Source organism: Gopherus evgoodei, chromosome 4, assembly GCF_007399415.2.
Source record: "Gopherus evgoodei ecotype Sinaloan lineage chromosome 4, rGopEvg1_v1.p, whole genome shotgun sequence".
Classification (NCBI taxonomy): Eukaryota; Metazoa; Chordata; order Testudines; family Testudinidae; genus Gopherus; species Gopherus evgoodei.
Genome location: NC_044325.1, coordinates 133,316,034 through 133,343,749, shown reverse-complemented (window position 1 = coordinate 133,343,749; position 27,716 = coordinate 133,316,034). Strand labels below are relative to the sequence as shown.

The window sequence follows — 27,716 nt, the reverse complement described above, 5'->3', positions numbered from 1 at the left end:
TCTAAAACATGTAAGACTGATTTATTATTCCCAATTCTGCCTTCCTTCACAATACCTGGAGATAAACAACGCAAGAGGAACAAGAATACAAAACATGTAATGCTACTGAAACAAAATAAAAGCTTAAATTTGAAAACAAACCCCTGCCATCGCAAGTATTAGCTCAAGCACAGAGAGACAAGTGAAACCTGCCAGTGTTAAACATTTTTATGAATGTGTATTTACACAGAAAACCTCTATGAATCGAGGCAGGGTTTTTTCCCCTTCCTGCTGATATCATTTGCTTTTCTTTTCTGGGAGATGGCAGATTCTTTGGGAGTGCTAGCCTCGCTTTGGGTCACTTCCTCATCTGGAGTTTTGGAAGCCTGGTACATAAGACACAAATGATTCAAATAAAGAAGGTTACCTTTATATTTGTAACATTCACAGTCAGTTTGAAAGATCAAGTCTGCCCTAGAAGGAGCGTTCACTTCATAGAGACACATTAGCACTTCCTCTTTGAAAATTATTGCCAGACTTACACATTTATAACACAGTGTGTGGGGGGAAATATCCCAAAGCACTTCAGACTACTGTATACAAATCCAACACTAAAAAAGTGTATAAATTGACCAATTTAGGCTGGAAATTAGAAGATTTCTAGCCATCAGAAAAGTGAGTTCTGGAACAGCCTCCCAATAGGAGCAGTGGGGGTGAACAACCTAACTAGTGTTATGACAGAGTTTGATAAATTTATGACCCAGGTTATTTGATGGGGTTGCCTGTGATAGCAGGGACTGGACCTGATGAGCCAGGAAGTCCCTTCCACTCCTATGTTTCCTTCTGCCACTCTGGAACTTTCCCAAAATTCAGGAAGCCCGAAGAGTTAGAGTGAAAGGAAAAAGGGAAAAAGTGTGTGTGGGAGGGGTGGAGGGGAATAACCCTAAAAATTCATTCTACTATGTTTAATTGCAAGCAAAAGATAGAAAAATATCAAAAATGTAAAAAAAAATTGGTTTTCCGAAAACCAAAATGAAAAATTTCAATTAAAAAGTTAGTTTTTAAATTTTCATTAAAAAACAAATTAATCAAAAAGTGTGCCAAAAAAACACATTCCTGTGAAAATGTCAACCAACTCTAGTTAACTATGTTTTTATTTAAAGTATTATCATGGGCATCCAAATCATCACCCATGAGACAAATGGGGCAGCTCACACTTCAGAACTATTTGTTTCTCACTCAGGCAGATGGTGACACTTGGGTCACATTTTCAAGGTGGTTTTTCCCGCACAGCCATAACAAGTAGAGCCTCAGGTAATGTCTACACTAGAAATGCTACAGTGGCATAGCTTTAGCATAGACACTCACTACAGTGATGGAAGGGGTTCTTCTGTCACTGTTGTAAATTCACCTCTCTAGAGTCAGTAGCTAGGTTGATGGAAGAATTATTTTGTCAACCTCGCACTGTCTACACTGGGGATTACACCAGCTTAACTATGTCTCCCAGAGGTGCGAATTTTTCACATCCCTGAGTGACAAAGCTGGGTTGCCCTAACTTTCTAGTGTAGGCCTGCCCTAAGTTCCTCTCCTCCCCTTTAATTACATGATCACAAACTATTTTTCCTGAGGACTCCCATCTCATTCAGTACACAAGATGAGAGCATTCAGGGAACAAATCAGGGTTGCCTAGTGAAAGAAGTCATTGTCTCTAGTGTTAAGAGTGTTTTCCCTTCACCCTCTCCCCTGGTTCTTGTCACACAGACAGAAAGCAGAAGTCCAGAAATCCAAAGTGCAGGCAATGCGATATTTATTGGGATTAGTTTCCAGCAAGCATGTGTCCCACAACTCTGACGTCACGGAGCCTTGTTTCCCAGTGTCCTGTCCCAGCTCTCCTCAGCAGGCATAATTATAACTGAGATGCATGCCTATAGTCCCACCCCTTACAACTTATGGTCATGTTCCATTCTGGGGGGGTCGTGGGCCTGGGGTCTTCGTCCCACCTCTTTTGTACCCCAAGGCAGGGGTAAGGAGTGAGGTTGTGCTATGGTCATGGACATGCATTTCTTTGGTCTTTTAGTGCTTTATACATTCCCTCCAATCCCCATTTGCCTCTCCCCAATGGTTGCTTGACCTTGCCTTGAGATAGGAGTTGAGACAGTCTTAAAGTGTGCGCTCTAGTAACACAAACTGCTCTTATCTGTTCCCAGTATGCTAATAAACCCATCTGGCTAGGCAGAAGCAACATACACAGTGCATTTGTCCTTTGTTCTCACATATTAATAAGAATGTAAGTGTATCAAGACTCAAACAGGCAAGCAAAACCCAAAATGCCATCTTAGGCAAAAATACAGGCCTGAATCTTACATTGGCATTAGCCCTCTTAACAGGTAGGAGCCCAGCCTCATTTGTTGCAGAAGTTAACTGTGTCGTGAATAAGGCAGTGAATTATAGAAAGAGAAAGAATGGTCTCATGGTTAGAACAGTTGAATGCCACCCTGAAGAACTGGATTATGCCACAGAGCTCCTATGTGACGCGGGGTGAGTCACGTAAAACCAAAATTTTCACAGGTGGCCACTGCGTTCATTTTCTAGGTGCCCAACTTGAGATTCTGGAGCCTGATTTGTAGAAGTGCTGAGAACTTAGAACTGCTAATTTAAATCAAAGGGAACTGTTTGAACATAAGTAGTGCCATAAAAATGCTAAGTGACCTGAAAAATCAGGCCCTGCCCATCTCAAACTGAGCACCCAACATTTGTGGACACTTGGGCTATTTTGGCCTCAATATCTGTGCTTCAGTTCCCCCACTATAAGATGAAATTAATACCTCCCTACCTCAACAGGGCTGTTGTGAAGATAATTTCATTAATGTTTCTGAAAACTCAGATACTATAATGAAAAGCACCCTAGAAAAGCCCACAAGGGAATTAATAATACTGTCTCCAGAGTAGGATTTGGATGATACGCACAAGTGAGGCACAGGGTAGCTCAATGATGAGAATAAAAACACTGAATAACCATGTCAGTGAATACTGTCCATCTGTTGCACTGAATGAAGCAGGGGGGTTCTGGCAAAAAGTTTGTGCTTTGTCTTTACCTAGCACAATGTGATTCTGGTCCACGACTAGGGCTCCTAGCCACTAAAGTAATACAAATAAATAATAAGTGTGTGATCATTTAATTAAAAGACTGAGTATTACGAAAGAAGGGGGCAAATTCAGTTTGTACAAGCAATCTTAACTTCGACACTTCCTAACTCTCAAGTGCTTGACTTTGCAACCTTAAACACTCGTATTGTCTTTTTTTAACCCCCAAGTACATAACAGGATACAGAGGAGTTACAAGGCACCTAAGGAGTACAAACTAAAATAAGCAACTAGATGAGAACAGCTGACTGGAAAGATTGAGGTGAAGCTGGTAGAGAAAGGAAGCACCTTTGCAATATCACCCTGCATTATACAGCCTCCCTCTCAAATCCTTGAAACAACCCACAGGCCTCGTGTCCACTTGGATTGGATATTCCAGTAGTTATGGTCATAGGGGAATGCCCTTTTCAACTTACAGTCAGTAAGATACAAAATTTGTATCCGTATCCACCTCCGATCCGCAAGCTGCAAACACGATCTGCAGATATAAAAGGGATGGATATCTGCAGATTTGCAGGGCTCCACTGCTATGACAACTTTGCATCCTCCTGGCAGGTACAGACTTGGCCACATTGATCCACACATTCATGGACCTCCAGGCTTGATTACTGTAATTCTCTGCACCTAGCTATGAAATCAACAATCTTAAACAAACCTGCCATTAGTTCAGAATATTGCAGCAACACAGGTGCCAGGTGTGCATTATCCTACTATTCTGCTCACAATACTGGCACCCCAATGAAAACTGGGCACAGTCAAGGTCTCAGTCCCCATCAGCCTATGGGGCTGAGAGACTGTTACCCAAGGAATCTCCTCACCCTGCACCATCACAGCCTTCCGTGACAGTTACATTGCAGTGGAGCTGCCAGTCACAAAAGCAAGACCTGTATACATAGGAGACAGACCTTTCAAATGAAAGAAACAATCCCTCCATAAAGAGCTTACAGTCTAAATTAGACAGGACTTTGGGACAGACAATGCTCAAGGATGCAATAGAGGAGGACAAAGCTTACACAAAATCATGTCACAAGGCTGATTGTTTATATGGGGTTAGTTCTCCATAGTTTTAAAATGTGATTTACGTTACTAATTTAAGGGAGGAGAGTGGTCAGGTTAGGGGAGATCTAAGAAATGGGGTGTTGAGATAGCACAATAGTTCCATGGCACGCAGGATCAGAGAGCTTGTTTGGGGTGCACAGGATGCCCACAGAGGTGCTGGGGGGGGGAGACAAAAAAGGGAGTGTGACGAAAAGGCAGGATGAGCTGAGCACAGGGCCTCAGTGGAACAAGGGTTGGTTGAAGTTGTGAGCCAAGGGGCAGGGACAGAGCTGTGCAGAGCCTGGGAGGCAAGGACTTTGTCAGACATCAGTTCCCATTTGCCATGAGAAGCCAAGATAATACAAAACCAAATACACCACCTACTGGAGGAACAAGACAAGTACATTCTCCAGTAGGAAGGTAAATTGGACAACAAGCAGCCTATTTTCATTAGTCTGGGGAATGAGACTGCCCAGCTATTTTCCAGAAGTCAGACAATTGTCAAGAGTGCAGGTGCCCCCTAGTGTTACAATTGCAAAACAATTCTAGTTGTTTCCTCTACAGCTTGCTGGATATTTGAGTAGAAAAAGGGAAACACTAACCAACTGAGGCTGAAGGCCGCCTTTGACTCCTTTGTTAAAGCCATTTCATGTGAAGGGTCAATAAACAGAAGCTATTCCACAGCTGCTGCACTTCTCTAATCAAGCACTATGAAGAGTTCTGAGTCATGATCCATCCCAGCAACTAGTTGTGGGGAGTAATAACAAGGTCCCTGCTTTTCCCTCTCCTCCACACATCTAGGACCTGATTCTCCATGGCCGAGCACCTCATGCAGTCATTCACAGCAGTGCAAAGTGCATAACGCTGCCAACTGAGCACTTTACACTGGTCTACATGACAGCACATGGTACAAGACAATGGAAAATCAGATCCTAAGTAGCCCTCTTCTATCTCTCCGTAGCTGATACGGTGAGAAATTAGAGCATCCCTTCTACCACGAGCTCCACTCCCTCCCTCTGTGTCCAGGGGAGAATACTAAAACAGTCTCTTTGCTCAGCATGTGGAAATGGGCAGTGCCTGGCTGCATGTTGTTCTGCCTCAAGAGACTGCATCTCTAAACTTGCCCTAGCATTCTGTGTCTACAACCATTTGTCTCCGGGTTGTGCAAGAGGCAATTTCTCCTCCACCACCACTAGGACAGACCTGTTGCCCTCACTCCTTTCACACTAGGTCTACTAGGGCCTCAACTTTCTACACATACAGGAGCTTGCTCAAAGAGTAAAATCCCAGGGAACCCCTGCTGAGTCTATTAGCCACCCAAAACATAGGACTTCAGGTACATACTTTATCTGAAAATGTTTTTAATGTTGCCTAAGGAGTTCAGGGAAGACTCCTGACCATGGCATTCCATCAGGTGAGGGTGCAGAAGGGATGGCTAGTTATATCATCTCATCCTTCCACTAATATGCTTCAGCATAAGAGATCTCTCCCAAACAAACACGATACTAAGGAAACCCACCTGCCAGTCTTCAGTGGGTTGACAGCCCACTCCTTTGTACCCATTGAGCAGCACCACAGCACTGGGGCAGCTAGAGGCACAGTCCATTATGACTAGAATAAATTTGTTGAAGGAGATCTAAAATGCCTAGCTCCATCTTCAGGAGCTACACATAAGGAAAAGGGTTGAATAGCAGACCCTATATGTTTTACCCACATGGTAAAACCACAGAGAGGCGTGACCAGCACCTTCCATGCCTGTGAACACAGAGTTAAGTACACGTGTAAAACTTACAAATCCTTGCACTAAAGTTCAGTGTTGTGAGTGTGTGTAATGCCTAGCACAAAGGGATCCCAAGCCTTGACTGGGGTTTCTAGGCATGACCACATAAATAAAGTATGGAATCAACTTTATTAGATTCATTTAACCTCTTACAAACACTAGTAGAGAGAAGTTGTCACAAGGCAGGGCTCCTCCCCAGCTTGCCAAAACACTCTGCCACACCCAAGGTCTCTTTCATGCAGTTTTATTCCCAAACTTAAACAAACCAACAAAAACATTTTCTCAGCTCACCCCTTGAATCTCAGGCTTTCAATACCTCCCCTCGAGAGGGATTCTTTGGCAGTCCTGCCTCCTGCAATTTCCTGTCTCACTCTTCATCAGCCAGGGCCTTCTCCTAGCCAGCCCTTCAGTGGAACTCACTCTATAGCGGCAGGTGCAACCCTGCCCCCTTACCTGGCCTAGCTGGGAGCACTTGTTCTGGCATAGGGGAGCTGGACCTACTCAGTTACAGGGGCCAGCCACCCTGTGACAGATGTCATGAGCAATCCCCATGTTAAGAGGACATAATCCCCTTCTATAATCTGCATATGACCATACATTTCCCAAATATAACTGTACATTTATATTACACGAACAGAAAGCCAGCACAAAGTACAACAGAAAGGGACATTTTGACGGACCCCAACTCTTAAAAATATCCCAGGGCACTTTTCATAAGTCCATGCAGAGCAGACACAGGAAGTGGAAGGACTCACCTGAGACACAGGTCAGGTATACTCTAGAAATGTTGCCAGTATAATAATGTCAGTTATGGGTGTGATTTTTTTAAATAAACGTTTTTAGAACCAGCAAAGAGCCCTAGTGTAGACAGAAGCTATGTCTGCACTAGGAGTACTTTGTTGGTACAGGAATATCAATATACCATACCAGGAAAGCACATTTAGTGTGGACACAGCTACGCTGACAGAATATGGTCTAAATATATGGTAAAACCACCTCTCCAACCCCATCACAAATGACACAAACTATACTGGTAGAAGAGCAGCTTTGCTGGATACCTGCATCTATATTAGGGGCTTCTGCCAGCACAGCTCTGTCTGTCAGGGATCACACACTTCTTCACATCCCAACTGACAGTTATCTGAGTAGAAGTCTACAGTGTACACCTAGCTGCAGTTATATCAGCAAAAAAGTCCTTATGCTGGTATAAGCTGTGTCTACACTACGAAGGTTTTGCCTGTATAACTATATCAGTATAGTTATACGGACAAAACTTCAAGTGTATACGAGGCCACACACACAGGAAAACAACAGTTACAAAGGTGAGTAACCATCTTCTTCGAGATGTGTTGCTCATATCCATTCCAATTAGGTGTGTGCGTGCCGCGTACATGCTCGTCGGATGATTTATACCCTAGCAACACTCGGTGGGTCGGCTGGGTCGCCCCCTGGAGTGGTGCCGCTATAGCGCCGGATATATACCCCTGCCGACCTAATGGCCCTTCAGTTCCTTCTTGCCGGCTACTCCGACAAGGGGAAGGAAGGCAGGTTTGGAATGGATAAGAGCAACACATTTCGAAGAAAAACAGTTACAAAGGCGAGTAACCGTCTTTTCTTCTTCGAGTGCTTGCTCATATCGATTCCAATTAGTTGATTCCCAAGCCTTACTTAGGCGTGTAGAACTGATAAATGAAATTGTTTTTAATTGTTCACTTTATTTATGTAACTTCTGTTAACCATTCACTACACTTGCCTACACTGTAACTTCTGTTCCATATTGTAATTCAAACCCCATTTTAAAACACTCACTCCATTTTGTAAAAGCTTCCTCCAACCTTCATTTTTGCAAACCCTGCTGTAATCTTATTAGTTTAGTTTAGATGTGTGAATGAGGTATGTATGAATGATGGAATCAACCTCCAGCCCCAGCCTGTCCTGATGAGATAAAGTTCAAATACCAACGGCTGAAGACCTAGACAACAGCCCTAAACAAAGTAAGAAGCATCCACCCTAAAAAGAAAAGGACAACAGAACAACAGAAGGAAGATCAAAGCCAGGTCCAAGGCTGAAAGTCACGCCTGCAATTGATGGGTGATCAATTTAAACCCAGAGGCAGCGTGACACAGCAAGACCTATAGACTTTGAATCCAACTAAAAGCCTATAAAAAAGAAGGGTGAGATGAGAAACTCTGGGTAATATTCTGCTGCCAACATGGAAGAACATCGGTGCCTGCCCAACAGAGATCCAGCTCAGCCTTGTGCCCAGCTTTCCTGGCCAGTTAGCTGCCACAAGCTACGAATCCAAGCTGCAAAATCAAGCCATGAACTTAAGCTATCTTCAGGACTGGTAACTATGCAACAGCTGCAGAACACCTGATGAATGTGGGTGTGTGTGTGTGAATGTGTATATGTGTGTGTGTATAGGTATTAGGTATAATGTGAATGTGTGTGTGTGTATGTATAGGTATTAGGTATAATGTGTGTGTATAAGAATTAAGATATTAGTTATTAGTCATAAATTGTTATAATAATAAATGTGGCATCTTTGCCTTGTCCCCTTTAATAAGATCCTGCTGGTTTTTACTGGTCTAATATAATTGGTACAACATTTTGGTGGAGAATAGCGAAAGGGGGATTATTGGTATTTTTGCCTCACTTACTGTAAACCAATCTGTGTGCACACAACCGGCTCTACAGAGCACGGTTCTATTCTTGGTTAACCAAAACCTGCTGGCCTCCGCGTAGGTAGCAGAAAACATAAAATTGTTAACAAAACCTGCTGGCCTCCGCGTAGGTAGCAGAAAACATAAAATTGTTAACAAAATCTGCTGGCCTCCAAAGAGGTAGCGGAAAAAAAATACATATATTTTGTTAACAAAACCTGCTGGCCTCCGAAGAGGTAGCAGAAAGAAAGAAAGAAAAATCAGGGGCAGCAAGAGGGTCCCAGGGGCCAGCAGTGCTGCTTGCTGAACAAAATTAAAAATGTTTAAGAAAAGGCAAGGGAAAACAGTCCTAGAGGAAGAAATGAAGTCAAAAGTAGCTTCTACCTCATCTTTTATAAAAGAGATAACGCCTTTTCAACAAATCCTGCAGAGATATGGGCACAGTCCTTAGACTGAACAAGCCCTTGCAGATATCTGCACCATTTTGGATCTAGAGGATAGCTTGGCCCAATATATCCTCATATGTAAACCCCCATATGCAACAAAAAGAAACACTGCAGGAATCTGGCTGCTGTGGGAGGCTTGTAATGACAGCTACCTCCACCTAACAGCCTGTAAAAAGAAAAAAAAATCTCTAAAAGAGAAACTATTCCAACTAAAAGAAAAAAGAAAAAAAAAGGAACATTTGAGACCCCAGAAGGGGCAGACTTTTGGGACCCCTCTGGAGAGTGGGAAGGGGGATATTTGGGTAGATTCCTCCTCCCAGGGCCAAAATGCCATTGCAACAGTAACAACAGTGCCTGCTTCTGCCTCAGACCTCCAGGCCATGGCAAAATGGCTGGAAATTTTAAAATGAAATAAAAAAATCTAAAGTCACAAAGAAATGCACCACTTAGTTAGCATTTGTGCAGCCCCAAGTACCAAACACACTGTGGCAAAGACTGAGCAGGGTCTGCCACGTGGGAGCACTGTGCTAATTTGTTTCTAAGCTTCTGTTTTTCAGGCTCTGAACCAGAACATCAGGAGAGCTGGTACTAGCTGAAGAGTTATAAAATACCATGGTTATAGTGTCGCGACAAAGTCTGTGTTCAGTGTTCTGTGTTGCATGTTCTGTGTCTGTCTCTAGTGGTGTCCTGTGCTAGCATTGGGTCCAGAAAAAAAAAAAGAAATACTACACTAGACAGCACAAATGTCTTTTCCTCTCTCTACTTCCCCCAAGTCCATCCAACTTAGCAATCACCACTTGTGTCCAAAAAAAATTTGGTCCCCAGTGCATCAGGTTTATTTTTTGTTAGGTTATCTAATAGTCATTTTGCTGTTAATTTTTGTTATTAATACATTTGTATTGTTAGTTACATTTGCTTATATTGTTAATTCCACACTTTCCTCTATGCACTCTGATTCTACTCCCCCAAACCCTAAAGGATAGTTCTTGGGCCCCCATAACCTGTAAGACCTTGGCCCATAATTGTAAGGCCCCATCTTTCAGGTCCCCAAAAACCTCTTGAAAACAACTGTTAAAAATAGTCCAAATCAGCTTAACCTTGCATAACAACTATGGTCCTCCTACAAAATCTTATTTGTTGTGTGTGCTTAAGGAGGTCCTAACTTCAGTAACTTTTATTATTTGATGGCTATCAAACTTGGTCCTCATTTTATTTGTCAATGTATCCAATGATTGTAATGGTTTTATTGTATTCCCAATTATTATAACTATAATTGTTTTCATTTATGTGTAGGTTATATCTGGTGTTTAGTCAATTGTAATAGGTTTAGTTATATTCACCTAGTTATAATTATTTGGTGTGTTTGCAACAGATCACCTTGCCCTACAATGTCAACCTATTAGTAATCCTAACTGTTATGTTGGTTCTGCCTTAAAACAATTACATAAAGTGTGACCCATTCAATGCCCCTGGATTGAAGGGTCAAAAGGGGGACAATGTAGAACTGATAAATGAAATTGTTTTTAATTGTTCACTTTATTTATGTAACTTCTGTTAACCATTCACTACACTTGCCTACACTGTAACTTCTGTTCCATATTGTAATTCAAACCCCATTTTAAAACACTCACTCCATTTTGTAAAAGCTTCCTCCAACCTTCATTTTTGCAAACCCTGCTGTAATCTTATTAGTTTAGTTTAGATGTGTGAATGAGGTATGTATGAATGATGGAATCAACCTCCAGCCCCAGCCTGTCCTGATGAGATAAAGTTCAAATACCAACGGCTGAAGACCTAGACAACAGCCCTAAACAAAGTAAGAAGCATCCACCCTAAAAAGAAAAGGACAACAGAACAACAGAAGGAAGATCAAAGCCAGGTCCAAGGCTGAAAGTCACGCCTGCAATTGATGGGTGATCAATTTAAACCCAGAGGCAGCGTGACACAGCAAGACCTATAGACTTTGAATCCAACTAAAAGCCTATAAAAAAGAAGGGTGAGATGAGAAACTCTGGGTAATATTCTGCTGCCAACATGGAAGAACATCGGTGCCTGCCCGACAGAGATCCAGCTCAGCCTTGTGCCCAGCTTTCCTGGCCAGTTAGCTGCCACAAGCTACGAATCCAAGCTGCAAAATCAAGCCATGAACTTAAGCTATCTTCAGGACTGGTAACTATGCAGCAGCTGCAGAACACCTGATGAATGTGGGTGTGTGTGTGTGAATGTGTATGTGTGTGTGCGTATAGGTATTAGGTATAATGTGAATGTGTGTGTGTGTATATATAGGTATTAGGTATAATGTGTGTGTATAAGAATTAAGATATTAGTTATTAGTCATAAATTGTTATCATAATAAATGTGGCATCTTTGCTTTGTCCCCTTTAATAAGATCCTGCTGGTTTTTACTGGTCTAATATAATTGGTACAACAGGCGGTGGGGTCGGAGTGAGGCGTTGCAGAATGCAGAACTGCTGAGCCAAAGGCGGCATCGTCTCTGAACTGTTGAACCAATGCGTAATGTGAGGCAAAAGGTGTGAATCGATGACCAGGTAGCAGCATGACATATTTCCTGGATGGGGACATGGGCCAGGAAAGTGGCAGATGAGGCTTGCGCCCAAGTAGAATGGGTGGTGAGATGGCTAGCCGGAATGTGAGCCAATTCATAGCATGTTCGGATGCAGGATGTCACCCAAGATGAAATTAGTTGGGAAGAGACCGGCATGCCTTTCATCCGGTCTGCCACCGCTATAAAGAGCTGAGGCGAACGTCGGAGGGGTCTGGATCTCTCGATATAAAAGGTGAGAGCCCTGCGGACATCCAAGGTATGTAGTTGTTGTTCCCGATGTGATGAGTGCGGCTTTGGGAAAAAGACTGGGAGAAAGATCTCTTGATTGACGTGAAAAGCAGACACCACCTTAGGGAGGAAAGAGGGGTGCAGTCGCAGCTGTACCTTGTCCTTGTGGAATACCGTATACGGGGGATCCGCTGTCAAAGCCCAAAGCTCCGATACTCGTCTTGCCGAGGTGATAGCGACGAGGAAGGCTGTCTTCCAGGAGAGGTACAGCAGCGAGCAGGTGGCCAGAGGTTTAAAAGGGGCACCCATAAGCTTGGCTAGCACCAGGTTTAGATCCCAGGTACGGGTCGGGTGTCTGACTTGAGGGTACAACCGTTCCAATCCCTTAAGGAACCTGAAAACTATGGGGTGAGAAAAGATTGAATGGCCACTTTCCCCCGGATGGAAGGCAGAAATAGCTGCCAGATGCATCTTTATAGAAGAGACCCTGCCAGGCCCTGCTCTTTCAGGGACCACAGATAATCCAGGACAGTGGGGACAGATACCTGTTTGGGGACTAAGTTACTCTGAGCGCATCAGTAGGAGAAACGCTTCCACTTGGCGAGATATGTCATCCTAGTGGAAGGCTTCCTATGCCCAAGAGCACCTGTTTTACCGCAGCGCAACTCAGACTGGCTCAACCACACAGCAGCTATGCTGTGAGATGAAGGGATTGCAGGGCCAGATGGTGAAGCCTGCCGAAGTCCTGTGTTATGAGGTCCGGTCAGAGTGGCAGGGGGATCGGGTCTGCCACTGAGAGGTTGAACAACAGGGTGTACCAATGCTGCCTCGGCCATGCTGAAGCAATGAGGATCAGGTGGTCTCTGTCCCTGCGGAGCTTGAGTAGGACTCTGTGGACGAGCGGAAACGGTGGGAAGGCATAAAGTAGGTGCCTCTTCCACGGGATCGGGAATGCATCTGAGAGGGAGCCCGGGGAGCGTCCTTGGAAGGAGCAGAACACCTGGCATTTCCTGTTCTCTCAGGAGGCAAAGAGGTCTATGTGGGGAAAGCCCCACCTCCGGAAAACAGAATGGATAACGTCCGGATGAATCGACCACTCGTGAGACAGGAAGGACCTGCTGAGGTGATCTGCCAGACTGTTCTGGACTCCTGGGAGAAAAGACGCTACCAAATCGATAGAGTGGGCTATGCAAAAGTCCCAGAGGCGGATGGTTTCTTGACAAAGGAGGGAGGAGCGTGCCTCACCCTGCTTGTTTATGTAAAACATGGCCGTTGTGTTGTCCGTGAACACTGATACACAACGGCCTTGTAGATGGTCCCGAAACACCTGACATGCTAGACGGACTGCTCTCAGCTCCCTCACGTTGATGTGCAAGGCCAGCTCTTGGGGCAACCAAAAGCCTTGAGTATGAAGACTCCCGAGGCGGGCACCCCAACATAGAGATGACGTGTCTGTGGTAAGGGCCACCGAGGGTTGCGGTGGGTGGAATGGCATCCCTGCGCAGACCAGAGAGGGGTCTAACCACCAAGTGAGGGAATCGAGAACCTTCCTGGGGATAGTGAGCACCGAATCCAGACTGTCTCTGTGCGGATGGTATATTGAAGCAAGCCAGGTTTTGAAGGGACGGAGACATAGCCTCGCATACTTGGTCACGAAGGTGCAGGAGGCCATGTGACCTACTAGGCTGAGGCAGGTGCACACTAATGTTGTCGGAAAGGATTGAAGACTTCGAATTATTGAAGTCATTGTTTGAAAACGCGACTGGTGGAGGCAGGCTCTGGCCAGATTGGAGTCCAGAACAGCTCCCATGAAGTCTATTCTCTGTGTGGGTGTCAGAGTAGACTTTTCTGTGTTGATCACGAGGCCTAGGCTCCCGAAGAGGTCTCTGACGATGCACAGGTGCTGCGATACTTGTGATTGGGAAGTCTCTCGAATGAGCCAATCGTCGAGATACGGGTAGACGTGTACTCGACAACGCCGGAGGAAGGCGGCTACTACAGCCATGCATTTGGTGAAGACTCTTGGAGCTGTAGAAAGGCCAAAGGGAAGTACCGTGAACTGAAAGTGTTGGTGGTTGACCACAAAACAGAAGTACCGTCTGTGTGGTGGATAAATGGCGACATGGAAATACGCGTCCTTCATATCGAGGGCGGCATACCAGTCTCCCGGATCCAGGGATGGGATGATGGCCCCAGGGATACCATGCACAACTTCAGCTTTATCATGAATTTGTTGAGTTCTCGCAGGTCTAGGATCGGTCGTTGACCTACCTTTGCCTTGGGGATTAAGAAGTAGCAGGAATAGAACCCCTTGCCCCCATGTCTTTTGGCACCTCCTCTATGGCTCCCAGTTTTAGGAGTGCCTGGACCTCCTGAAAGAGGAATTGCTCGTGAGAGGGGTCCCTGAAGAAGGACGGATTGGGAGGGTGGGTTGAAACAAACTGGAGGTGGTATCCCGCTTCCACCATGCAGATGACCCAACGATCTGAGGTTAGCTGGGACTAGGCAGGGAGGAAATGGGAGAGGCGGTTGAAAAAGGAAGGAGAAGGATCCGGTAGGGTAACTGGTGGGCTGTCCTTGGGCATCCCATCAAAAGTTTTGCTTGGGCCCCATTGGTGGTTTAGGAGGCACTTGACTTTGGGTTCCTTGACGGCCAGACTGCCTCTGCCGATTCCCCCTGCCACGCCTTCTGGTAGCATCCTGACGTGGCCTAGTCTGGTTGTAAGGGCGGTGTGGCTGGGGCCGGAAGGACCTTCGTTGGGTCACTGGCGCATGCATACCCAGCGAGCGCATTATGACACGATTGTCCTTCAGACTTTGCAACCTGTGGTCGGTTTTGTCTGAGAAAAAGCCCTGGCCCTCGAAGGGTAAATCCTGAACAGTCTGCTGCAATTCAGGGGGAAGGCCTGAAGCCTGGAGCCAGGAGATACGCTTCATTGTCACTCCGGATGCCAGAGTTCTGGCAGCCGAGTCCGCTGCATCCAGAGAGGCCTGGAGAGAGGTTCTTGCCACCTTTTTACCCTCTTCAAGTAGGGCCGTAAACTCTGGACGGGACTCCTGGGGAAGAAGCTCCGTAAACTTCCCCACGGACATCCATGTATTAAAGTTATACCGACTTAGGAGGGCTTGTTGGTTTGCCGCCCTAAGTTGGAGGCTCCCAGCCGAGTATATTTTGCGGCCTAGGAGGTCCATGCGTCTAGCCTTCTTCCCCTTAGGAGCTGATGCTTGCTGTCTATGACGCTCCCGTTCATTCACTGATTGGACAACCAGAGAGAAGGGAGGTGGGTGAGTGTAGAGATATTCATATCCCTTTGAGGGGACCATATATTTCCTCTCTACTCCCCTAGCTGTAAGTGGAATTGAAGCTGGAGATTACCAAATGGTGTCTGCATTAGCTTGTATAGTGCGGATGAACAGGACAGCCACTCTACTAGGTGCATCAGCTGATAAGATGTCCACGACTGGGTCCTCTATTTCAGTCATTTCCTCCATTTGCAAGTTCATATTCTGAGCCACTCATCTCAAGAAGTCTTGATGGGCCTTGAGATCAATTGGTGGAGGACCTGAGGAGGATGTTCCTGCTACCACCTCATCAGGTGAGGAGGAGGAGGAGAGGCCTGGGACCAACAGGTCCTGAGGTGGGTTGTGTACTTGAGGGGCGTCATCTGCATCAGGTGGAACCTCAGTGACTGCAGATGGAATTGGAGCCTGATCCGTGCCCGTAGGCAGAGGGCGGCTCACTGTCGCCTCTGGTACCTGGTGTTCTGACAGAGCCGACCATTGAGCCACTGATGTGGCACCTTGGGCCTGGTGGTATGCCCATGGTGTCCAGAAGGACCAGTGATGAAGCTTTTGTTCATGGCTTTGTCTCTCCGGATATTGGCTGAGGACATCAGAGTCACGCTCCTGATGGTAGGATGCACTACCAGCCTGAGACGATACCGATGTGTGTCTCGAAGGCCACAGTGGTGCCGAGAAATCCTGGGAGGGCACCATTGTTCTTGACGCTTGATCCCGGGGCGGTACCGGGGAGCGGTACCAGGAGGTATGGCGGTACCGTGAGCGAGACCAGGACCTTCTACAGTACCGGTGCAGGGAGGTCGACCGGGATCTCAAGTCCCTTCGTCTGGAGTGACTGCGGGACACACGGTACCGAGATCGTACCGAGAGCCGGATCGGTACCAGGAGTATCTGTCCGGTGAACGAGATGTTGAATATCACTGTGAGTGCAACCGGTACCGCGATGGAGAGCGGTGCCGGGACTGCGAGCGGCGCCGGGAGCGGGAACGACGTGGTTGAGAGCGTCTGCGAGACCGTGACCTGGAATGACGTCTCTCTGGTGGACCGACGGAAGGAGGCCTTACCAGGGCCAGCTTGCCGATTGATTGAACGACCAGCACCGGCAATGCCGGAGGTTGAGGACGTATCGGCTCCGTCATAATAATGAGCTCCCTTGCCGTAGCGAAGGTCTCCGGCGTAGAAGGGAGAGCAAGCTCAACCACAGCAGGAGCCGGGGAGCTGTCTGGCACTGGACTCAACAGCCCTTGTGGGACCGGAATCGATGGTGCCGCGCTAGGTGGAGCTGCAATCTGCGGTGCCAGCGTCGACAGTGCCGCAGCGGATGATGGTGCCCGACGAACCGTCTTAGACAAGTGCTCCTTCTGCCAGGCTGGATTCGGAGCACTATGTCGTTTCCCAGTCGGGGAAAGGGAGCGGTGCCAAGGAGTCGGTGCCAGTAGAGTTCGGTGCCGGGACTCCTTCTCGGTACTGGAGTGATCCGGTGCCGAAGGGGCACTCCTTACCGAGGCAGTCTGTTGGGCCCTCGGTACCGGTGTTGCAGGACTAAGTGCCGACTCCATGAGGAGCTGCTTCAATCGAAAGTCCCGCTCCTCTTTTGTCCTTGGTTTAAATGACTTGCAAATGCGGCACTTGTCAGCAAGATGGGATTCCCCTAGGCACTTGAGGCAGGAGTCATGGGAATCCCCTATTCGCATCGGCTTCTGGCACGCCAAGCACGATTTGAATCCCAGTGCCTTGGGCATGGGCCCACACCGGGGTGGAGGAAAGGGGCTAAACCCCGATCCTTCCTTCAACTATATACACTAACTATGAATAGAAGTACTAACACTAACTATAACCATAAGAACTCGAACTATAAACACAGTAAAGAGCAAAGAACTACGAGAAGCTAGGGATGCGGAGATCAGCAAAGGCGCGTTCCACAGTTCCAACGACCGTCCCGGGTGGTAAGAAGGAACTGAAGGGCCATTGGGTCCGCAGGGGTACATATAGCTGTGCCACTCCAGGAGGCAACCCAGCCAACCCACCGAGTGTTGCTAGGGTAAAAATCTTCCGACGAGCATGCACGCGGCGCGTGCACACCTAATTGGAATCGATATGAGCAAGCACTCGAAGAAGAATCTCTAGCTATGACAACATGGGTAGGGAAACAAAGTAAAGTTTACCTAAACAGAATTAACAAAAATTTGGAGATATACCTATCTCACAGAACTCGAAGGGACCTTGAAATGTCATCAAGTCCAGTCCCCTGCCTTCACTAGCAGGACCAAGTACTGTCCCTGAGGTTTTTTGGGTTTTTTTTGTTTTGGTGTCCCAGATCCCTAAATGGTCCCCTCAAGGACTGAACTCACAACCCTGGGTTTAGTAGACCAATTTCTTAAAAAGCGAAGTTAAATTCAGAGAGTTTACATTATGGTACAATCACAGGCCTGGCAACCCAGGGACTCAATTCCATGAAGACAGGCAATCCACTCCCAATAAAAAAAATACTGAAATTGGAACCTTAAATAGACATCCAAAAATACACTGGGATCAGTGGGTTAGAGGCAAGAAAAAAGAAGAGTATTGAAAGTGATGCCTATATCTGCGTCACTCATATTACTTCCTGAGGACTAGCAAGATAATACATGTGAAGATTAACCTACACCCAATTCCTTTTTAGCAGAGTCAAAGCATGATACATTTCTTACCCCCTTTTGCTGGCTTGCATACTTCTCAGTCCATTGTTTGGCATTTCTGATGAACACTTCCTTGTTGTATTTATACTCCGAGGACTAGAAATAATAAAGCAAGAGATAAGAAGGATAGACACTTAAGCACCTGTGAACACTCTTATTCCCTATATAGAAGAATGAGCACAAGTACCACATAGTCTCTGCCCTAATTTGCATGCGCCAGCATTTGCACCTAGGGAATAAAAGAGTACGTACTATGTCTGCCATGAGGGGGTCATCGGGGTTAGGCTCGCTCATCAGAAGCTGTATGGAGGTCAGCAATGTGGAGATATTCAGGGACGGCCTCCATGCACCCTTCACAGAAACAGAACAATAAAAACAGAGCTTAACAGGGAGAAGAGGTCTGATTATTAGCTGACATACAGAAAACTAATTTTCCTCTGGAGTTTCCAGACCTCAATGGAGTACATAAGGTGGTTACCACCAGGTGGGCAGTTTATACAGTAAGGAAGACATCTGATGCCAGGTTAGTGGATTTCAAACCAGTAAGGTTTTGACCTCTCCTACAAAGGAGAAAAACATTCCAGGACCGACTTGGCTCTCATCCTTTGGTTCACCACAGCTACAGCGGCAACTTCCTCTACAGCAGACAGACAGAGGCACAGTGCTCATACCAATTAGTCCTGCAGCTTCTGTTCGGGCCATTTCAAGAGAGCAATTCTAGTGATGCAGAGATCTCACTCCAACTTAATTGACACTGATCCGCAGTGTCATCAGGATCCAAGCTGTGATTTTCAGAGGGGCACCTGACTCTTAGGTCCCTTCGAAAATCCCAGCCCTTAAAGCATTAAAAAAAGCAAAGAAAAATACATCTTAGTGAATAACCAGTGGTATGCATTATATAGTCACCTGTATAATGAGTATCCATGTAAACAAGAGCCAATATTAAATATCAGTGAAGCTTTTTACAGCCAGGACAATAGGGGAGTTTAGCATCATCTGTAACCTTGCTGATCCCCACTAGAGTAGCACTGCCTTACTTTGGGTGGTAATCTGAGAACATCCAGGCAAATCCTTCCAGCAGAGTCAATGTTGGGATGGTAGATGGGTGTCAGAAAGCGAATCTTCGGTGGTTCAAATGGATATCTTTTAAGAAGAGGTGTTAAAGAAACAGTTTTCATTTAAAATATAATCTAAATTGAATGTTCAGTTCCATTAGCGTTCTATTTGACACATTACCAACAACATTTTAGTGTCCTCTCCCCAGCCTCCTGCAAATTACAACCATCTTTTCCTCAGCAAGTTTTTGGAGGAAACACCCCATCTCTGGCCATGCCCTCTAACACAATGGCCTTAACTGTTTTCAGTTTGGTTTCTGTCTTTTGCACAGCACTAAATTCCCTTTTGCTTGGAAGCTAACTTCTCATTGCCTCAGATTACTTGCTTTTCTCATTTCCCCTGACATCTCCTTTAGTTACATCAACTCACTTTAGCTGTAAACAGAAAAAGATGCAGTACTGGGTCAGACCAAAGGTCCATCTAGCCCAGTATCCTGTCTTCCGACAGTGGCCAGTGCCAGGTGCCCCAGAGGGAACGAACAGAACAGGTAATTATCAAGTGATTCATCCTCTGTCGCTCATTCCCAGCTTCTGGCAAACAGTGGCTAGGTACACCATTCCTGCCCATCCTGGCTAATAGCCATTGATGGACCTATCCTCCATGAATGTATGCACCACACAGGTCCTTTTTTTTCCCCTTTCAAAATTGTTTAAAGGCATCAAAATAATTGAAGGATCCTGATAAAGTATTTCTAGATTTTGTGTGTGCATTGTTACACACCTTGGGAGCTTGAAAGTGAAATCTTCATATTACAAATAAATAAGAACATTAATAAAATCTCTCTCAGCTAAAATCTGATTGATAATGTCACAAATAGGGAGGGTGAAGGCAAAGAACCAAACTATTACACTTTACGCCCATTGCTCCAATCCTCCTAATATACAGGATACCACCTCTTCGTATCTCACACAAACTGACATATTTGACAAGAAGTTAAAAAAATATTCCTTCTTACTATGTGTATTCCCCCTTCTGTTCACTTTCCTAGATGCATTGATTTAATTACCTTTCAGGAACAACTACTTCCAAGTTGAAAACTCCTTTATCATATGGCGTGTTTGCACCACCCAAAATTTCTTAAAGAAAAAAAAATTAGACAACTATAACATTCAAAATGGGTAAGTGTTCCCCCCGCCCCCACTCCCATCATGCTTCTGCTACAGTCGTGCATTCCCATCACACCGTTTCTAACTGTAGCAATGTCCGGATCTGCCAACAGAAGTGACCATTGCCACCTCGTCACTAAACATTTTGTTCTACCCTGCTGTGCAGTAAGGTCCATAACCCCTATGTTTTAAGTGAGAACTAGGGAGGGCCTAAACAATCATTAGTTATCTAATTTTGGAAGCAAAAAAAAGTTTGACTGTTACAGGTTGGAACTTCTTCACTGACAAAAGTTGTATTGCTGGAGCTCAGCTGAGCGAATGCTCTGCATAGTAAAGAAAGAGTATGTTATTTCACTAATTCCTTCTGTGTGTCTGACCTTCCTATCCTTACACCCAGGCAAAGTCTTGATACTTCCTCCCTTCTCATACTTCAGAAGTTGAAATTGGCCATGACTCCTGAAGGCGAGAAAATTTCTCAAGTTCCAGACTGTGAGCATGATACAATAACTATGGTGATTTTTCAGCCAATAGTTGAAAAAGATTCTGAAATAATGTTCAGCCCTAGAACTAGGACTGAGAATTGGCCTATAGACCCAAGCAATCTCTTGAGTTAAGATGGCAAAGCTAATATTTAGGAGTAGAGGGCCATAATCTTCAATACTACTCCCCTGTATTGTTTCTTCTGGAAGTCAGTGCCTGAAATGGAATTAATCTAAAGGGCCAAAGGCTGAGTTATGGAGGGAGAACTCTGTGGATGCCTGGCCTTCCTCGTAGCAGGAAACCTAAAACCTGAGACTCCAAGCCACCTATAAAACCTTGTTAGCAAAGTACATCCAACCCCCTACATGAACAGACTCCTTCAGCAGTGTTGAAAAGCCATGAGAGGGGAGTACAGCTACTTCCAGCAACAGTAACTCATGTTACAGAGAGCATACCAGTGTGGTTTCCTTAACTACTCCCCCTGGTCCACGCTCCCTAGCCACGTGACCAGGGATCCAATCAATAGGGAACATAAAGAAGGGGAATTAAAAAACAAAAACAAACAAACAAAAAAACCACGATGGTAATACATACGGGCTCGTAGATCATCCATCCGGTCTTTGTTTTGCCAGAACATAATGCCTGGGGGAGGCTCTGTGGTCAACAGATGCAGCTCTCTCTTCAGTCGTGAAGTTCTTTGCATTGTGCTGAAATATTGTAAGAATTAGCACCTTATAGCTGGCGCCTTTTGTACTGTAGATATGGTACTGGCTTTCACAATAATAACTCAAACAACAGTTGTGCAAGGAGGACAGTCATTTGAAGCAGCCATTAAATACTCATCAACAGCCAGCACTTAGCCTTTAATACTAGAAGTTGCTCTGTTAAGGGTGATGCAGAGCCATGAAAAGCAACAATCCTTGGAATTCTTTAAAAACATCTCATCTCTATGGCAGCAAGAACCAAATTTTATACACCCTCATGTAGCCCAACCAGGTAGTAAGATGATTTGGTCCACCAGAATGAATAGAGCATTGGTTGGGACTCGAAAGACCTCAATTCTATTCCCAGTTCTGCCACTGGCCTGCTGCATGACCTTAGGCACATCACTTCACACACCTGTGCCTCAATTTTCTCCTCTGCAAAAATAGCAGTAACGACACTGACCTCTTTTGTAGAGCACTTTGAGATCTAGTGATGAAAAGTGCTAGATAAAAATCTAGGTATTATTATTAAACTGTACTAACCAGGTTAAAACAAAAACATGCTTTACCCCAGGTATAAATCTTGGCTAAAGCATGGAATTTTGGTCTTTTTTTTATTAATTCTTCCTCAGCAGGGCGGGGTGGGGGCAAGATGGGCTAGATCAGGGTTTCTCAACCCGCGGGTCGGTACCCAAAATTGGGTCGAGTGTTTCAGATGGTCACGTGACAGCTCCTATCCCACAGGGCTGGCTGGGCTTGCCTCCCTGCTCCACGCACTGCAACCTCTGGGGTTCCAACGCCACTCAGATTTGATCCATCTATCATGACAATGGGAGTCTGGGTAGGCCAAATTTGAGTAAGTGGCACTGTAACCCCATGAGCCAGGTCACAACTCCACTCTCACAAATGGCTCCTGCAGCCAGCCCCACAGCACAGGAGCTGCAGGAGCCAGCACTGTGGGATGAGTGCCGTGCAGGATCCAACCAAACCACCCCAAGGCCTCCATCCTCGGACTATTTACTGGGTTACAATGGACCATAAACATTTACAAATGAGTCCTGAGCCCAAAAAGATTGAGAACCACTGGGCTAGATAACTTCTTGAGGTTCCTTCCAGACCTTCATTTCTATGATTCTATAACTAAAAACTGACCAAACTATCTTATAAGCCAGCTCATACACAGTGCAGGTTCAAAATAATCAACTATGCTGGGTAACCAGTTACAAGACCATCAGGACTGTTGGGACCAAAACACATTATAACATGTTGTGGCTGCAATACAGTACAAATGTATTTGGTTAAAACCGTCCTGAGCAATCTGCATGAATATTCCCAGTCAAACACGAAAACATCCTCACCCACCAGCTGGGACAAGAAAGAGAACCAAGAAAATTTCCCTCTTCTGCCAAAAAATAGTTACAGGCAATGGGGAACAGATTTTGGCAAGTGGGAATTAAAGTGGGGTCCAACCTTGCCTGCAGCAAGGTAGATGAATAGTAATCAGGAACTTCCTAATATGGGAGCCGTCTCACCTGTCAGAAATTATAGCCTCCATGCACTCCATGTCAGTGGTTACTTCAAAGCAGGGACAATCTACCCGTGTGTGTGTGGAGGGGGGAGGTGGTACGGTGTCACTCACCCCACACGAGGATAACTATGTATCCCTCTGCCACCACCCAGCTGTGGGGAAGAACCAAGCATTCCCTCGTGTGCCCCTCCCCTCGAGTCAGGGTCAACTTCCCCCCCATCCCCATGAGGGCTAACTGTCCGCCATCTCCCCATGATTACCCCACATTGTTTTCTCCCAAGGAATTGAAATTAGAGGCAGTTTTTGAATTTACAGGGGGGGTGAGACCATGGGGCGAGACCATGAGGGCGAAGGTGGGCTGTATGGCACCATAGTAAAAACTGAAAAATGTTCCACAAGCATTTTATTAGATTTAACTCATTTTAAAAATCATCACACAAATGAAGCTGGCTATTCAAGCCTTCTGTGAAGCACTACGGCTACATCCTTCTTGGTTTCTTGTAATTTTGCCCAACTCTGTTAATGAACTTCTCTAATGCAGTGTGTTCATCTTTGGTGGCTTCTCATGCGTCCGGTACTCCCAGTCCTTCAACTGATATGCTCATTAGTTCAAGCAGAAGGCGACTTTTTTCAGAACACAGAATCCTGTTCAATGATGAAAAAGAATGCTAACTGTAGCTGTTGTGACTGGGAGTAGCAAGAGATAAATTCCTACTTCTTACATCCCAGGAAATATAGCACAAAGGTCAGGTTGAGCCACTAACGATGATAAAAAAGAAGCTGCAGTCAAACCTTCATTCATTCATGGCATGACATTCTGCTGTGCGTTCAAATTCTCTATTCTGTCCTGATCACATGGCAGCCCCATTGCTGGCAGTGCCTCACTCCACTCAATTGCCGGTGTTTTATAAGACAGACATCTGTAAAAGCTACACAAAGGTTCAGTAGAATCCAGAAGTCGCTGTTGTAGATTTGTAAGAATCAAGTTAATATACTTTTTCAACTGATTTAACTATCTAACTTCAGGGTTAACAAGTGGCAATGCACTTAACATTGACCTCCAGTTTGTAGTGTGTGATATCTCTTGCTTAAATAGAAAGTATGATGCGACTGCCATGTTTGTTCCCACAAACTGTATTGTGTATTCAGCATTCTTAATGGCCTCATTAAGTACTTCTAGACTTGGTTTTGGCAGTAACTGCCTTATAAGACTTTCTGCATGTTGATACAGTACAGAGGTTTGGTGCTTTGCAGCCTTTTCATGTAGTTTATCAGCATTAGCTTTGCTGATAGGTCTGGCAAACTAGGCTCCTCCAGTATTACCAATTGTAGCAGTGGGAAGGTTTCCTTCTTCGTAAGCTTTTTTGCAAGAGGTGCACCACCTTTTGTAACTTCAATAAATGGAAAAAGCTTTACCGACAAACATCGGGAACTGCCTTCAGGTTGTGGAAACACTGTTTCTTCAGTAGGTAGTTGTATTTGTGCTTCTGACTGTTCAGACGTAGATACGCCACTTAAACCTTCAGATGACATGTTGATATACTCCTGATTCTTGGTGTGTTCTTCATCTTGGCTGGTTTTTGAGGCCTTTGAGTGGAAAAATTGAATTTTTTTTTGTCTTTTCATTTTCACCCTGACCTGCAACATATAAAACATATAAGAATGTGACATTACCCATGGTACAATCTGGACTGTTGAACAGCTGTTTCCCCTTAGTTTTTGAACCTGACATGTCTTTTACACTGCTTCCCTGTGAGAACAACTACTCCTGGTCTCTTCACGCACAGCCTCCAGCATGTAACTTGCTGCCAGTGACACAGTATGAGTGCTATAGTCAGTCACTCATGAATTACACTGCAGAAAACCAGCAAACTCTCCAGTCCCAGACTTTCCCCCAGAAATATGCATCTTGTACTGTCTAGCACTCTACTGGATAATGCAAGCTCTTATAAAATCCATCATTTCATAAACAGAAAGTGATATGCACAAACCCTGTTATCTCAGGTGGAGATTCTCAAACATTTTAATCCAAACACATTGGCTTAGATAAACCAATAAAACAAGTTTATTAACCACAGAAAGAAAGATTGTAAGTGATTACAAGTAATAAGGCATAAAAGTCAAAATTGGTTACAAAAAAATAAAAGGCAAAATGCAACTAATAACTTACTTAACAGGCTAAGTGAATTCAAAGACAATGTCTTTCTCACCACATGCTTTTGCAGTCTCGCTGGCTAGAATCCTTTCTGCCAAGCTCCCTCCCAATTCAGTGTTCCTTCAGGTGTTTCTGATGCTGTGAGCAAAGAGAAAGGAGTGCTTTGGGGCTTCTGTCCTCATTTCTTATAGTTCTCTTTTCCCTTTGAAGATCATCTCCATCTAGGGTTCAGTTGACAGGAGACTGGAGGCCAGAAACTTTCAGCTGTTTTGCTGTCAATATGTGAAGTTCTCACTCACACCTTTCTTCCTTCCAAGGAATGGCCAATTAACCAAGTGATAGTCCATTTGATTTTGTTGACACCTGGATGAAGCGTTGGCTAGTCTTTTGTCTCTGGGGAACCAGTTTGAAGCTGTTTCCCCAGACTTGGAACATGCCTTATAAAGTAGAATTCTGTAACTTCACATACAATGTTGCTACGCATTTTACCAAGACAATCAAGTTTGACAGATTATGAGTTTTCCAATGATACCTCACAAGGCATATTTTGTACAAAATTTATCCTAGCCTTGTAAAAAGGGTGAACATAAGAGTACAGACTGTCATAATTAATAAATTAAATGTTTTGCTAGGATAATGCAAATTTAACAAAAGACAATGCAAAAATTACACCAAACACAGAACAGTTTTAGATTTCTAAAGCAAAATATATATCAATTTTTTTAATGTATTTAATTTAGATTTACTTATGAAAAATTATTAAAGTGTTTAGTTCAGAAACTCCCCAAGATAATGACCTCTCTAGATAGCGACAATGTGAGATAACGATCTTGGCAAATAAGGCATTTTAAAAAACCTTGCCTGATAGGAAACATATTTCTATAAGTTTCTCAGTCACAAATCTAGCATTCTAGAGCAATGTCACTAAACACACTAGTCATCCCAAGAACAAGAAATTATATGAATTCCTTCTGTATATATATGCATAAACTTTCATGAAGTTTCAATGGAAGAGTTAAGCTTACCTGTGGCTGCCCAGTTACTGTAAGCAAGTTTCATACATTTTTGTCAGCAAAGCAATTTGGTGCTAACTCTTGGCCTCACATTTTAAACATCATAAAACAACAATAAACATCAGCATTTGAATTTATGATGATTTACTGTTTATAAATCATAATTTGAAATTATTAGGTCAGTCAACCTGTCTGAAATGAATGAGCCAGCACTATCACAACAAACAGCTGCGGGAGACAGCTACTCTTTGTTCATACATTTCAAACCTATTATGCATTTTCAAGAACAAGTATTTTATCATACATATGCTTTTAAAGTGTGTGTTAATGTTTCAACTTCAATTCAAATTTCCAAACAACAAAATGAATTTTTCTTCGAACTAGAAAATTTAAAAAACTAGATCCAGCTGGAAAACGACTGGCTGGAGGAAAGTAGGAAAATCCCTGTTCGAGAACATTCCCCATAGGGAGTAACTGTTCCCATTCCCCCACTATAACCAACCTGCCCCAAGAATCAGGGTCATTCCCCATGGGGACTAACTTACCCCCATCCCTACATGATCAACCCACCCCCAGAGTCAAGGTCACACCCCCCAAGGGGGGCCACCTGCCTGTCTGTGATCACCCCAGTCAGGATCACTCCCCCATGGAGGCCACCTGCCCCCAATCCAGCCCCTCCCCCTGAGTCAGGGTCACCCCCCATAGGGTCTAACTGCCCCCCGCTCCCGCAGAGTCAAGGTCACCCCCCCCCAGGAGGGCTAACTGCCCCTCATTCTCCCAGAGCCAGGGTCACCCCCCCCAGAGGTCTAGTTGCCCCCTATTCCCGCAGAGTCAGGGGCACTCCCCCCAGGAGGGCTAACTGCCCCTTATTCCCCTAGAGTCAGGGTCGCCTCCCCCAGGAGGGCTAACTGCCCCCCATTCCCGCAGAGTCAGGGTCACCCCCCCAAGATGGCTAATTGCCCCCTATGACCAACACACTCCCAGGGTCAGAGTCACTCCCCATTGGGACTAACTGCCCCGCGGATCAGGGTCACCTCCCACGGGGGCCACCTTCCCCCCACCCCGGCTCCAGGGCACTGGTCACGCCCCACGGGAGCTACCTGCCCCCCTCCGCCATGACCACCCCGCCCCCCATGCTGACGCGGCCCGGGACTCCCCGCGCGTGTGACCGAGCGCCCCGCCCCCACTCACCCGCACAGCCTCGGCCTCGGGACACCGCCGCAGCCAGCCGAACAGAGCGGGCGCGAAGGGCAACGCGGGACTGGACTGGCGGCCCCGCCTCCCCACACCCAGGGGCGGGACTTCCCGGGGCGCCTAGCAACCAGCAGGGCCCACTCTGAGTCGCTCTGCAGAGATGCCGATCTGCGGGGAGCGCGAGGCTGATTGGCCGGAGGGGACACGAAGGCACCGCCTGGGGCTTCAAACCTTGGGAGCGGGGAGGAGACGCGGTGTGGGATTGGAGGAGCCGTCCCGGGGCCCCGCCCATCCCTCCCCATAGGGGGCCTCACAGAGGGGTGGGGTGGGGAGGTCATTGGCCTCTGTGTTGCCTGCGCCTCCCAGGCAGGGCTTTGGGGGTGGATGGGGCTCGAGTCCAGTCCACATTGGGAGGGAGGTTCTGACCCCTGGGGTGCATGAGGTGGGCTGGGTTTGCACACTTTGATGTGGACATGTGTAGGTACATACACATCACTATATGGGGGGTTTGGACCCAGCTGCTGGAGTCAGGGGATTGCCTGAGAATGTCACCTGTTAGCAGCACTCACATGCGTGTGACAGCACACAGGCCTTGCTG

General features: G+C 45.6%; 1 protein-coding gene across 1 annotated transcript; it reads right to left on the bottom strand.

Annotated features, from left to right (window-relative positions):
- Positions 1–27,222, bottom strand: UBE2T (ubiquitin conjugating enzyme E2 T). Its single transcript, XM_030561166.1, has 7 exons — positions 27,116–27,222; positions 21,119–21,231; positions 19,945–20,014; positions 18,860–18,965; positions 18,075–18,173; positions 17,835–17,918; positions 1–365 (listed from the first exon to the last, which is right to left on the bottom strand). Exons 2-7 carry the CDS (start codon positions 21,225–21,227, stop codon positions 237–239), a joined length of 597 nt encoding a protein of 198 aa, XP_030417026.1. The 5' UTR covers positions 21,228–21,231; positions 27,116–27,222; the 3' UTR covers positions 1–236.
- Positions 27,223–27,716: the final 494 nt, after the last annotated feature.

Bases quoted from the DNA above. Each gene is read 5' to 3' on its own strand.
- UBE2T (XM_030561166.1), bottom strand. From the start codon at position 21,227: ATGCAAAGAACTTCACGACTGAAGAGAGAGCTGCATCTGTTGACCACA. The intron at 17,919-18,074 runs GTACGTACTCTT...TATTATTTCTAG, and splicing joins ACCCCCTCATGGCAGACATA to TCCTCGGAGTATAAATACAA. The intron at 366-17,834 runs GTAAGAAATGTA...CTTATGTACCAG, and splicing joins ATGCAAGCCAGCAAAAGGGG to GCTTCCAAAACTCCAGATGA.